General features: G+C 39.4%; 1 protein-coding gene across 1 annotated transcript in view; it reads right to left on the reverse strand.

Moving 5' to 3' along the window:
• LOC125394191 (uncharacterized) overlaps positions 1-13,817 on the reverse strand; it is a 29,552-nt gene extending 15,735 nt beyond the window's left edge. Inside the window, exons 1-3 of the mRNA XM_048424916.3 lie at positions 13,681-13,817; positions 6,763-7,117; positions 3,899-3,992 (exon numbers count right to left, since the gene is read on the reverse strand). Coding sequence (XP_048280873.3) covers positions 3,899-3,992; positions 6,763-7,117; positions 13,681-13,733 — 502 coding nt within the window. The 5' untranslated portion in view covers positions 13,734-13,817. The remainder of the gene's footprint in view (positions 1-3,898; positions 3,993-6,762; positions 7,118-13,680) is intronic.
• Positions 13,818-14,838: the final 1,021 nt, after the last annotated feature.

A 14,838-nucleotide genomic window follows, 5' to 3' on the forward strand; every position in this document is an offset into this window, starting at 1 on the left:
ATTCTTTGTCCCCTTGCTGGATGTGTAGCTAAAAATGGCAGTCAAAGAATCACTTTGCTGAGAGATTTTCAAACGGAATAAATATATCCTTCAAAAGGATTCTGTCAACAATGGGCTTGTTTGCCCCATTTAATTGGAACAGGCTAAGTCACCCTGGATCCAGCAATCAAAGCCTCAGGAAATTGCTGTTTATCACGCACCAGATAACCTTGCTTCCCTTACCAAGTCTTTGAGAATGGACCATTGGGACAGTGGAGACTGTCTAAAATAGATTTGATAAATGGTTGAGGATCTAATCTCAAAGGAGGATAATTCTTATCAGCATGCTCTTGAGAGCATTTGTTTTTCATCTCATAAAGCAAATTTAAACCAAATTAAGGGCATTGTAGAAGGGTCATCTGTTTTCTTTATAGTTTAAGGTGATGGACTTTTATCCAGGGTTTTCTTTCCCGTAGGCAATGTTCTGTTTCTTTTATCGTTAGTCACTTAGAAGTGATTGGGTGCTGTTAATGATGGGAGGGAGGGAAATGCGCCTTCATCTCAGAAGAGCAATGATGTCCTCTGCATGAATGGTTACTATTGTCATGGAGTGGGATTGGTTTTGCTGATTGATGACCTCAGCCCTCGACCTGGCCCTTCAAATTAGGGAGGAAGGGAGCCGAAGCACTGCCTTTGTACATGCTCGCTTTCAGTCTCCTCTCAGATTTACTGCTCCTTTCACGCCCACGTGTTCCTACAGTGCTGTAGTTCTCATCACACCTCAGCCCTCCACCTGTGCCCAGAATACAGCTTCTTTTTGCATCCTTGTGGCTGACAAAATCATCAAGCACCCCCAAAGCACATGTGTACATACTCATGTGCACGTGCATGCACACACACACGCACACACACCACACCACACCACACCACACCACACCACACCACACCACACCAATGTTCTTCCTTTTTTTTAACCTCCTCACTATCAAATATTTCTCTTCAAAACACTCAGTCATCTCATAGCAAGGCCTTCAGATCATCTCCAGCAGAATCCGCTGTCACCATTTAACAAATGCAGGCAGGCTCCAGAAGCCCATGCCACAGGAGCAATATCACATAGTGGTGTAAAAGGCCCAGAAATGTGATTTTTTTTTCACGAATCACTTAAAGACCCAGACTGACTCCTGTTCATCTCATCCAGGGGGCGTGGCTCCCTCTCCATGGCACCGACAAGCTCCTCCCTCCATATTTGGTGTCTGTATCTTCCGATCTCCCTCCTTCCTGATTTTCTGAAATTTCTCTATCTTTCAAAAAATCGTGTAATGTTTCTGAAGGCCATGTCTAATCTATGTGTCATAATGTTACTTACCAGTCTTTCTAAAATAAACGTTAACGCTTAGCTGCCTATAGAGTTGATTGCACAAAAGTAAGTAAACATGTTTTGTACCAGGTTTAGGAAAATGAAACTTAAGTCTTCCTTTGTTGACTGAGTCTGACTGGGAGACATGCGTTATGTGGGTTAAAAGAGTGGTACTGGGAGTAAGAAATCAACAGGTTAACATCCCTGACATCACTTTACAAAATCAATCAATTATGTAACATACAGTGTCACTGCAGTACTTTAATATAGAGGAGAAATGTAACAATATATTTGAAGTTTCATAAACACTAAAATTTCAATGAAATGGGAATTGCATAATATTGTTTTACTGACTTGAGGGGGATAAATACATGAAGAGAAGAGAAATGCATAGTCCCTTTCTACAATTCTAGTCTACTAAAGTACAAGTCCAGTGACCTGAGAAACAGATTCTGAGAAGATGAGCATTTCTGCTCAAGCAGAAAGAAACAATTCACCTTTCCTCTGCATTTTTATTCTATCATGGTCCTCGAACCATTGGATGGTTCCTACCCATGATAGGGAAAGGTAAATCTTTCTTGCTCAGTCTGCTAATTCAGATGATAGCCTTTCAACAATATCCCCACAGACAAAGTCAGACAGAACACTTTGCCATCTATTTATACATTCCTTAATCCAGATAGGTTGACAATTAAATTTATTACCATTATGATGTAGGTGGGCCTTCTGTCTATGTGTTATTTTCATTGGTTAATAAAGAGACTGCCTTGGTCCTTTGATGGGACAGAAAACTAGGTAGGCGGAGTAAACAGAACAGAATCCTGGGAAGAGGGCAATGAGGCAGACACCATGGAGCCAGCCACCAGGTCAGACATGCTGAATCTTTTCCGGTAAGCCACCACCTTGTGGTGCTACACAGATTATTAGAAATGGGCTAATCAAGATGTGAGAGTTAGTCAGTAACTAACTCTCTAGAGATAATGGGCCAGGCAGTGTTTAAATAAATACAACTTGTGTGTTGTTATTTCTGGGGCTAAGCTAGCTGTGCAGGAGCCGGGCGGGATGAAAAGCAGGCCTGCCCGCAGCTCCTCACTACACCATTAGAGGGTGTTTCAATATGAATAAATAAGGCTTGTATTAATTTTCCCGGGTTGGCACCACTCAATCACTGAGGCCCAGAGAGGTAAAAGGCAGAGGGAAGATGAGTCCACTCTCTGTTCTAGAGCTGGGACTCAGTAGAACTCCATATGCCCTGGCCTTTAGTTGCTAGGCCTTATATGAGAATTCTCCCATTAGACTCTAGTGAAGAAAGTCACGAACCAGCTTCCCTGTTTCTGAGGTCTTCAGACTCAGTCTCAAATCCACTACTAGTTTTCCTGGTTCTTCAAACTTGTTGACATATTTTGGGACTTCACGGCTTCCATAATCATGTAAGCCAATTATTATAATCGATATCTTATAATTTTATCTATAGACAAAAAGTCTTGTTTCTCTGGAAAGCCCTAGTATATTGAATATTCTCTTTTGTTGATTTTTATTATAGATTTACACTAGATTAAAGCAGTAAAAGAGCATCAACTGAGATGTTATTCATACTTATAAAACAATAAATTGATTTCTAAAACTGACCACTGGTTAAATACACTTAAATGTTCAGGTAATACAAATGTATAAGTTTAAAATGCATGTTTTAAGTGGTAGCATATTAAAGAGAAATGAATAAATATGGTTTCATAATTATAATATGTATATATGAAAAATATATATGAAAATCTAGTTGTTGTGGGAATTTATTCAGCCAATAGCCTTTAGATACCAGTCCATTAGTGTGTGGTCTGAGGTACTATAGGCACAGACAGGAAGCATGCTAGCTCCTCTTTTTCCTTTAGCTTGGTTGGTGGTTGGATTTCGGTTTCGAGCCCCAGCACCCACACAGCAGAGGAACACATCAGATTTCTATTGTGTGTGGTTCCCAATAAACATTTGTTATTTTTTATTATGGGCTCTTGGGGACCCTCCTTTAATTACACAACATCTGTTTATTTTAGGTGGTTGGTTACTGGACCTTCTTTATGTTTCTATTCAGTATTTAGTACTAATTATTATTTTCATAATATTCTAAAAATAAAGTTACTTATAAAGAATCCTTTGCTATTACAGAAGAAGAAAATTCAATCCACACTATTTTCCCCCATCCCCAAGGAATACAGAATTATATTTTAATATGCACTGTGGTGGTTTGAAAGAAAATGGGCCCCATAGTTTCATATATTTGCATCATTACGGATGGGTTTTAAAGTTTTATAATCACACATCAGGCCCAGTATCTCTCTCTTTGTCTCTCTCTTTTTCTGTCTCCCCACCCACCCCATGTCCCGTCCTTCCCTCCCCTCCCCCTCCTCTCTCTCTGGCTTCTGTTTCTGGATAAGCAAGCTTATCCAGAATTGTTGTCTTGGTCATGATATCTCTTCATAGCAATTCGACAATGATGAAGACATACATACACACAATAAAATCTACTCAGAAAGTGCAAAAGAAATAGTCCCTTTTTAAAATTACCTTTTCTTACTCTTGGGCAATGTAGCTGACTTCCTTGAATGTCATGGTCTTCTATATTGTTCCATAGAAGATATTTATAAGAATCTGTTGGAAACTTAAAATAAGAGAGAAGAGAAACATTCATCTATTATATGTATACATTTACATCATATAGTGTATTTAATTTGCTTGTATGCATCAAGTATTTAGTCAGATTAAAGTCTGCATGTCTTATGATGGAAGCCACCTCAGTGAATTCCACATTATGCATCTTCACGTCCTCTGACCCAGCCCTTGAGATTTTTTATGTTTGATGGGCAACAACAGAGTGAATATGTATGTATACACATGTTCATTTACATAAATATACATGCATACAAATAAAATCACATATATACATTTATATGTATAAAAGCACTAAGAGTCTAACACCCTTTAGTTGTTTGTTTACTATTTCATGATGAATAATTGATTGTAGGACATGACTAACTTGTAAGATTGCTTCACTAAATGGACCCAATTCATTATGTACCTCCTGTAAACTGTTCCATGTGTGAAAGATCTACCCTTATGAAGTTACATAAAAGAATCTTTCTGTCTGTGACTACTATATTATATGTCTGACGGTATTCATTACCTTCCTAAGTAACTCAACTCACCACACACATCTTGGTTTATAAACTATTAATCATCCTGTGAAGCAGTCCTATATTAACACTAACTTTAAAATGCGTAGCATTTATGGAATGAAATATTTCAGATTATATTATTTTCATTTTTTTTGCAGTCAGATTAGCATGAGGAGAACATGCGCTTACACTGTGTTCTGGAGTAATCTTGCAGGGTACTTCCTGCTGTTCTAGAAGCCCTGAGTTCAGTTTCCAGGACAGAGAGTTAGTGTTTCGCAACTCCCTGTAATTCTGGCTCCAGGGGATTACAGTGCCTCTGGCTTCCACCCGTTATCTGTTGCAAAGGTTGTCACCAGTCAAAATTCCAGTATTTTGCATTTCTGGTGACATTTCTGAGGTTAACATAAACAAACAAATACAATTTATATTACTGAACAAATGCTATCTAAATATACACACACACCATAGATTCATTCTTCTGTTATCCATTGCTACACACACGCAGAACAGGCGAACCCAGGGTAGGGGGTTTAACAAAATATCAACAAGGCATTAAAAACAACTGCATTAATCTTACTGATTAATAACTCACATAGCTCTTGGTTTAAATTTGTGTAAATATTATAAAAAACATTTCAACTGCTAGATAAATTTGTCCTCCCGGTGGTAAATAGAAATTAAACATGAGCTTTTTCCTTACGGGATTCAGACATTTAGGGATCTAATATACATGCTAGTATATACTGTGAATTGTTTTCAGGGCTTTTAAGTCATAAAACCTTTCATTCTTGGCCCAACATATGGGAACACTGGAAAAAGACTGTCAAAAATTAAGTTAGGAAAGGACAGCTTTAACCCACAGATTTTGAGGTTGAGAGGAGTGTCAGCGTTTAAGAGAACTTCCTTCTCTTCTAGAAAACCTGCATTCGGTTGGTTTCCAAGACACAAGGTTAAGTGTTTCACAATTGCCCATGACTCTGGCTTCAGGGGTTTAGAGTACCTCTGGCTTCCATCAGCAACTGCACTCAAGAACACATACCCACAGAGTGAAGCGCAGACACACATATAATTAAATTCATACAGAAAATAGAATTTCAAATTTTGATCTTTTGATTTTATTACTTAGTCCCTTGATGATCTGCATTCTTTAATATATAAACTACATCTTCATTATAAAAATAAATTATCATCCAAAATCTGGTTAGCAGATGCTAAAATGTTAGGACTGCTAGTATAATTTGTTGAAATAATCAGTTTTGGCTAATGAAGTTTCCAGTAATTAAGTAATTGCTTTTGTGAACTGTCTCTAAAACAATAAACACAGCTCTATCTTAGATTGGTAAACTACAGTGATTGACTTATTCTTGGCTGTATGGTTTAAATGGTTATAAATAGGCTCAAAGGTTTATATACTTTCAGAATGTGTCCTCTCTAGATTCTATTGTGGAATCCAGGTAAAATTTGCTGTATAGGAAAACTTTCTGCACATCCAATTCCCTGGGGATGCCTTACCCTGTTGCTCCTTTGCACTTCTTTATGAAGCTAATAGTGAAAAGAAAAGGGAATTTATGCTAACGCTGTATTTAAAAAAAAACAAAAAACAAAAAAGAGAAAAAAAACCAGCTTTCATCTTTACAGCTGAAATCCATTTTTTTTGGTAGTTATGTGGTTTAATTTGTGGCTTCTGATCTTCAAGGCAAAGAAGCTGGGTGTGTCTTGCTTACCGTTGTGCTAATTTGTTGGTGTGATTTAGCATGTGACCATTTCTTTCTCTATATAACAACAATTAATTTTCATGTATTGCCTTATGGCTTTTTCCAATTTTGATGGCTCGATTGATTTGCCTAGAGCCTCCTACATTCTAGGTTTTTTAAAATACGTTCTTCATTTGTTTTTAGATTGGCATAACACTGGTTCATTGTGTGCTTTGTTATAATCATTAATATTATTTTATACATACATACACATACATACATACACATACACACATACATAGATGTTCCTCTGTTGGGTGACAAGCTTATGTCAGACATTGGGTATACAACATTGAATAAAATACAGTCATTGTGTATGAAAGCCTCATTTTTCTATAATTTGACAGCACACATATAAGAACGCTTCTTACTCCTGTCAGCTAAGTGGAACCATTGAAATGAAAAGGTAGGAAGGAAACACACTCCAGGTGCATGTTAAATATAAGCCCATGTATTATTTAAAACATAATATAAGTTCCATTGCCAATAGAAAAATATTTACCCGGAATGATATTCCAGAATCTGAATGTGGAGGGCATATTCTGCTCCGTGAAAGACCTGAATAGGTGTGGGAATCCTTGAGGTCAGAGCAGTAAGACATGGCCGATGGACAGGACTCCCTGGGATCAGAGCCGTACGACGTGGTCGATGGACAGGACTCCCTGGGATCAGAGCCGTACGACGTGGTCGATGGACAGGACTCCCTGGGATCAGAGCCTTTCGACGTGGCTGATGGACAGGACTCCCTGGGATCAGAGCGGTATGACGTGGCCGATGGACAGGACTCCCTGGGATCAGAGCGGTATGACATGTTCGAAGGGCCGGTCTCTTTGCTACTTGTACTTTGATCTAAGGAGCTGAGGGAAAGAATGTGTTTAAAGTGTCTTTGTGTGTCTTTTACTGCCTTAAAAATAAATACCTTCATTTAAAATAACAGCAAATTATAAGCAGAAGCTTCCATTTATAGAAGACAAAAGTGGTACTCTAAGAGTTTATGAAAAGACTTTTATATCTTGTCATCCTTCTACACACACACACACACATACATACACATTTCGGTTTGTAGCCACTTAAAACAAATGGTCTCTATCCCCAAAACAAGGACATCTGCATGAATTGCCTGCCTTAGAAATAGAAATAGTAAGCACACTCCCAAGTTTGTAAGAGGCCAAGGAGCTCATGCCATGCACTGGAATTTCGCTACCTGTGGAGCATAGAGCTGACTTGATACCTGCCAGCATTCTTACAGTCTCTCTCTTGTATCATCTCACAAATCTGGGCCATCAGTGTTCCCTGAGAGTTACCATTAAAATTGGTAGCAAACAAATTAAAAGAGAATTTCTGTGAATAACTTCATTCACATTGAAACGCTACCCAACCATTCCACTTGTCTTGTTTCTTCTACATTCTTCCCTATTTTTAAAGAGAAATAGAAAGTACCTTTAATTCTGTTATTGTATCCTTCTATACCAGTTCCCTGCCTTCTTATTCAGTCTTATACCTTTCTCACCAATTGTTATGCATTTGTCTTTCTGTAATCAGTACTATACATAATTTAAATATCCCTAATTTTAATGAGATGATTTGTGTTAAGAAGCCGGTTTTGTTTGTTTGTTTGTTTGTTTGATTGATTGATTGATTGATTGATTGATTGATTGGAGCAGTACTTACCTGTGTAACAATCCTTTTTGTCCTGGACCTAGCTTTATAGACAAGGCTGGCCTCCAACTCACAGAGATCTGCCTGCCTCTGCCTCCCAGGTGTTATGCTAGGATTCAAGGTATTAAAAGTATGTACCACTATGCCTGGCAGCCTGAGAAAGTAAATTTCATAAAGGTCTGTCAAGACTAAACAATAAAAATACAAAATAAAAACAAATTTAAAAAGGCTATCTTGAGGCTCGTTTCTCTCCGCGTAGGTTATATTTCAAACTCAAGAGTCTGCTGTTGTTGCTTTTACCACAGGCAGGCTTTCTTAAAATGTGTCAAAAGTCAGGAAGCATAGCCTTATTCCCCACCAACTGTAGCAGTTTCTGTACTATTCTAGAAGTTTCCAGAGAGCACGGTGCTTTGAAAACACATTTAGAGGAGCTGCATTACAACGCTGCAGCCTGTGAGCTTCACGAATGCTAACATAAGCAAACTCTGACATCAGCAAAGGCACTTTTAGTTAATAATAATGAAGGGAAAAAACTGCAGGAAAGTAAAATAATACCCTTAGGGAATTTTACACCCTACACCCTTGATTTTTAATTTGTTCTTTTAAAAAAATAAAATGTGTAAATGACATCAGAATACTACTAAATATGGGTAAATGGTGGTGGTTCTCAACTCAAATAATGCTCACAAAATGTGAGGTTGAGTTGCAACAACAACAACAAGAAAATCCTCTGCATCTTTCTCTTGGTTCTTAACATGAAGTTTTTCCTTCACGGGTATAATTTTTCTGAAGTACAGCAGAGAGGGAAATGATCTCAAAAACGGAAGATCTGACAGAAAGAGCGAATTGATGGTTTCGTGTGTGTGTGTGTGTGTGTGTGTGTGTGTGTGTGTGTGTGTGTGGTGTGTTGGGGGCAGGGCATGCAAAGTGGAAGTAAGTCTAAAAGCAAGTGAAAGCCATCCCATCACCCTGTTTACATTAACATTTTCTGGCTTATTTGTTTATTGGTTATTCTGGGACCAAAGCCAAGGCCTTGCTGTTGTGAAGCTCCCGCTGTGCTTCTGCGCCCCAGCTTTAGGTCTACATCTCCCTGATTTAAAGTAGAACTCTTGGTGACATTATCTTAGTAACAATATAAGTGGGTAATGAGAACATTTGTAATAATAGTGGGAAAAGAGCCAATACCTCCCTCCCTTCTCCCAACCCTGTCCACTGCCCTGCTCCCCCATCTCCAGTCTCCCTCCTACTGCGGGGCAGGAGCTAAGAAGATTAGGAGCTGTAGATGCCCACTTTGACCATCATGGGTGTGGCATTTCTGCTTTCTGCCCTCACTGTCTTCTCCACTCCTGGGCAGCAGGGCAGGAAGCAGTGATCAGACGCGGTGCCCCCGAACAACGTTGTGATAAACCCTTCTGGGACTCTGAAAATCATCAGGGATTTCACTTCCGTCTCAAATGCTATATGGAATTTGGGATTTCTTCTCTTCATTCTGCTCTTTGGTTGCTTCGTTTTGTTCAGAAATCTCAAGGAAACAGAAGGATTTTTGACCCTTTGAAAAACAAAACTCTAAAGTGTCTTCTAGGTCATATAACTGTTGCATCCACAACTGTCCTAATGTGCACAAGACCGAAGATAACATTGCAAGATGTGTGAGTCCTTCGGGCCGTGGTGATGGCTGAGACCCAGACAAGGCACTCGGCATCCACTGCCATCTCTTCTTTATCTCCGGCATTCAGAAGCTAAGGCAGAAGCTTCCTGACTTAGGTTTCACCATGCTGACTTTGCAATGTTCTTGCTGTTACTACTGACATAATAATTCTTTTTCCTTTTTTATATTTATTTGTCTGTGTGAGTTGTATGTGTGGGGCACCACATGTGAAGGTCAAAAGATAACCCAAGGGAATCAGGTCTCACTTTCTAGAATGTACATTTACCTGCTAAGCAGTATTGCTGGACCATACTACTTGTATAATGTTAGAGCTGATATCTTCTTAGGCACTTACATTTTGTTAGGCACTGCATGAAAAGATTTGCATGGATTCACACACTCGACTTTTCAAAATTCCTAATAAAATATGCAACTCTTTTATTTTGGTTTTGTAGAATAGGAAATTAAAGCCCATAAAGTGGGGTGGTGTGAATGTCAAATGCCCCCCCCCATCCCCATAGGTCCAGGTATTTAAACACTTCTTTCCCAGTTGTTGACACAATTTGGGGAGGTCTAAGTGTTGCAGTTTTGCTGAAAGATTTTGTCACTGGTGGTAGGATGGAAGATTATATAGTCTCTGATTCCTTGCTTGAAGTTGAGCATGTGAGCTGTCAGCGTCCTTCCCTTTCTTCTTCTTCCTTTCCCAGTAGCCATGTCAACCTGCTGCTCCCGTGACAGTCTCTTCACCCTTCGGGACTTGTAGACAAGCAAACTCTTCCTTCTGTGAGTTACCTTGCCCGGTAATTTATCATAGCAACAGACATGCCACTAACCCAGAGAGAGTAGTTTTCCAAAACCCCCACCCAATTAATGTCCATTAATTAGCCACTAGGATTCAAGTGAGAGGCAGGTGCCATATAAATACTGCCCTGCTTTACAGAATCATAAAACTCTGTCATGAGGCTACACACTTGATAAGGCAAATCATTACCATGGAGTTTTCTTATTCTGAGTGTCTCACTTGGCCATATATAAATTATTTCATTATTGGCTAGCACCTATACGTTATGAAAAGTTCTCATTCACTGCAGCCATAGTTAAACTTTCAAATGTGGAACTAGATGAGAACATCATCCTAGAGCCCAGCATTCTGCCTACAAAGCTCATTCCTCACTCCCCTCACTTCCAAACACACCAGACAGACGCAGCCTACATGGTATATTGGTTTGCTCAGTTTTCATCTTTCTGCCAACCGTGAACAAACAGCACTCATAAATTAACAATCTAAACCCTTGTAACAGAGGAATTAGTGTTATTAATGCTACGGAATAAAGCTGTCCTAGAGAAAGTGCCTTGGCTGGTGCTGTACAGCGGCCTTCGGGCTTGATTTATACTGTCTTTAAATATAGGTGGCCCTGTCGGAACCAGCCATCTATTCTTGTTTTTTAAACATGTAGAGTGACTAACAAGAAACTATCAGATGAGCTGAGAAGACAGGATGAAAAAAGAACAATGAGAACCAATCCGTTCCCAAGCACCTTCCATTGGGAGGCTGCGATGTCCTTTACAGCCATGAATTTATAACCTCATAACGTGTCCGCAGCAGTGGAAGCTATCAGTTCAACTAAAAGGACAAGCTGACAGTTCCATAACTTGGTAGGTGGCTAAAGGAGGAAACGGCAGGCAGCCCACCCCTCAGGGTGAAGCGGAGCTCCTTGGCTGGAAGAAGGGACACTGGACACATCTCAAGGCCCAGGGTGTGTCTTCTATGACACTCAGGGTGAACAAAATAGCTTTCAGATCAACTCAGTTTCTAAAACTTCCATCATTGCTATTTGTGGATTTTCTGTGAGGGCTTTCTATTCAGGGAGGAGGGAAGAAAGCTCAATTTAACTTTCAGTTAGCAAATAGCGCCCTTCCCAAACCTTCATTCTCTTTCTTCACTCAATAAAGAAGGAAGAGAGAGAGAAAGACAGAGAGAGAGAGAGAGAGAGAGAGGAGAATTGGACTCCTGAACCAAAACCCAGTGAGATTTTTGCTAACACAAGGCAATTCTGATGCATGACACAGTTACTTTTACAAGAGAGTATCACACTAGGATACAATAAGATCATTGCATTCTGCCTCTGATTTAATAAATTTTTCTTTTTTTAATTTTTAGCCTAGTATTTCAATCCTTTCTATGACTATGTTTTATTCGCTTGCACATTGACAATGTTTGTCCTCTCTGCAAGCTGGAGATGATAATGAAGTAACTAACAGGCCGTAGTAGCGATAATTCTCAGTGGAACTCTCATAAAATACAGAAGTAACTGATAGAGAGTTTAATTTCTGAAATGGCAAATAAAATGTACTAGGTTTAAACTCAGAGATTATTACTACTTTCAGGCGGCTCTAAATTCTCAGGACTAAACCCATCCATTAAGCATATAATGCTTTATTAACCAGCTCCTCTGGAAAACTGTTAGGACATTCCAAATGCTTTCCGTTAACACAGAGTCTAGGACCACACAGGCAAGTCTGAGATGGTTTATATTGTTACTAGATAAGAGCAACATCTAATTTTGAAAAACCGGGCAACTATATTTGCTTATTTCCTGTGTGTCTGTCTGAGTTAGATTTTATCATACTTATTATATATATATATGTGTGTGTGTGTGTGTGTGTGTGTATACATATATACATATATATACATATATACATATATATACATATATATGTTCTTGAGCTGAATTTTAATTTAATGTAAACAATTTTTATTTTCATAAATTTGGCTTACTTCCATTGCCACACCTCCAAATCTAAACTAATAAGCACCAATGTGTCTCAAATTCATGTACAATAAAAGTGAGAAAGCAAAGAAGAGCCTTCCACATTGAAAAAGCTTTTAAATTGCAGAGGCATAGTGATATTTGTAAGAGCGAAGGGTGTGCTCAAATACTTGTACCCAGGACGATAGAAATCCTTTATACTCTCTAGAAGTCATATTCAGAAAGTGGAGACCTTTGTTGTCCTAGCACTCACGGTCTGCTTAGGTTTTGACTCTGTTCTTGTTATGGTTTTTAAAATGTCACCAGGTTCTGCGCCGCCGGAGAGGAGAATCAATACTGATGGGCAAGGGATGGGAATCAGTCTTGTGATAAAACGTAAAACTGCCTAACTCCAAATGAAGAGAACTCCTTTAGGAAAGTCCTGTGAGCAACAGTGTGCAGACAATGTCACTGGCGGTAAATATCAGCTCATGTAGAGCTCACAAGTTACCTCCTAGCACAGGTAAAACTGAAGCCCCTAACACTGTACAGAACTTCTACTCAGCTGAAAAGGACCATGTTGTCTGTCAAGTCTCCAAAATAGGAAGCATTTATATTTCCATAATAAAACATACTATGACACAGACTGAGGTTGCGTGTCTGGCTCATGGACCATTCTGCCATTTCATCAATTCCACATCAAGAATTTGTCTGATTCCAGGCGGTAAGCAGAAACCACAACTAGTTCCTGTATTTTACGAAGCACGGTGTGCAGAATATTGAAGGCACAAAGTGTAAATCTCATGCTTTAAAAGATGGGAACCCAGCAATATAAAGCAAAAACAAAGAAACAATCAAAATCCTTGAATACAATTACAGTCTTCCAGAATGCACATTGTTCAATTATCTACAAGATTTGTGACGCACTTAGGAGACACTGAGGAGATGTGAATCCAGGGAAGAAGGAATAGGCTTTGCCTGTAACTTATTTAACATCTCCTATTGGCAGTAGATAGATTTATTTGAATCTACCTAGTTAATATTAATAGATATTTCCTTTTAGCTGACTCATTTATTCCCTTGAAATTCCACCTACTTCTTAGAAGAGTATCTGCAGGCATACTTGCTGCACAGCAGCCCACCTCCCTTTGATTAGGCATGGACTGCATTCGAGTTTACAGAGTTTACAGCTAGTTCCCAGTGTTGGGCACACGATGGTGGCTGAGTTTGTTGCATTCTGGAAGCCACCAGGTCAGTACTTTACATCGTTAACTGCAATATAATCTGGTAACATTAGCTTCGCTTGCTGGACTTTCATGTTCTCAAGTAATAATAAAGGTCACCTTTAATTGTATTTTCCTACCTTTTGAACATGTCTGACACGGTGAAAATAAAGCCGCTCTTTATTTTCTTCATAAAAGCTCTTTTTCTGAAGATAATCTTTCACACATTTCCAAGGAGATGAGGATTGTCCACCAAGAATCTGCCACCTCTTTGGGGACAGGAGTCTTCTATGGACTCACTGTGACCAAGGAAACAAGCTGTTACCTAGCAACCTGGCCATCTAGGAGGTCTTGTTACCACTCTCTGGGAGTTGTCAAAGGAGTTCCTGTACTCTCAGTATAGGTTAAGAGCAAACACTGCTCACAAAGAGTTGTCAACACTGTGGTGTAGCTTCAGTCTTGACTACAGAAATTAAAGGGACAGCACAAGGGTCTGAACAGCTGCAGCCATACTCTAATATTTATTGTCTTCATTATCGTTATTTTAATTGAAAATCGATTTTTTTCAGACAATATATTTTGCCAGCTTCTCCAGAAGATAGGGCTGAGGCAGAGCCAATTCCACTGGTCTCTCCCTGGTGATGAGCAGGATGGTCGGTGGCCATGAAGTGGGTCTTGGTCATTGACACCGACCATGTACGTTGTTTCAGTCTCTGTTCGGTCATGTATGTGTAAATACTGCTGTTTTTAGGTCTTGTTTCTTTGATGCCTTTCAAATTCTCTGACTCAGACACTTCTGCCACGTCTTCAGCAGGGTTGCCCAAGCCCTAAAGGAAGGATCTGATGAAGACACCCCATTTAGGGCTGTGTGTTCTATGGTCTTTCACCCTCTGCCTAGGGTATAGATGTGGATATCTGTACTTGTCCCCATCCATGGCAGTAGGAAGCTTCTCTAATGATGACTGAGAAAGGCCTAGATCTATGAGTGTAGCAAAATGTGATTAGGAGTCATGTTGCTGTTATGGTCATTTAGCAGAACAGTAGTATTTGGTCTTCCACTAGGTCCATGGACTCTTCAATCTTAGATTCGTGGCTACTCAAGCAGTGTTGGGTATGGATTCCATTTCATGAAGTGATCCTTAAGTCCACTCACGTCTTTGTATGTTTCTCCCACAAGCTTTGAGTCACCGTTCTACCAGCCTAACATGCAGGCATATCACTATTATAGATCAATGGGTGTGTTGCTGGATTTGTGGTTACATGTCTCCTTTGATAGCATGTAAGTCCATAAGGGTAAA

This window comes from Myodes glareolus, chromosome 20 (assembly GCF_982192425.1).
Source record: "Myodes glareolus chromosome 20, mMyoGla1.1, whole genome shotgun sequence".
NCBI lineage: Eukaryota > Metazoa > Chordata > Mammalia > Rodentia > Cricetidae > Myodes > Myodes glareolus.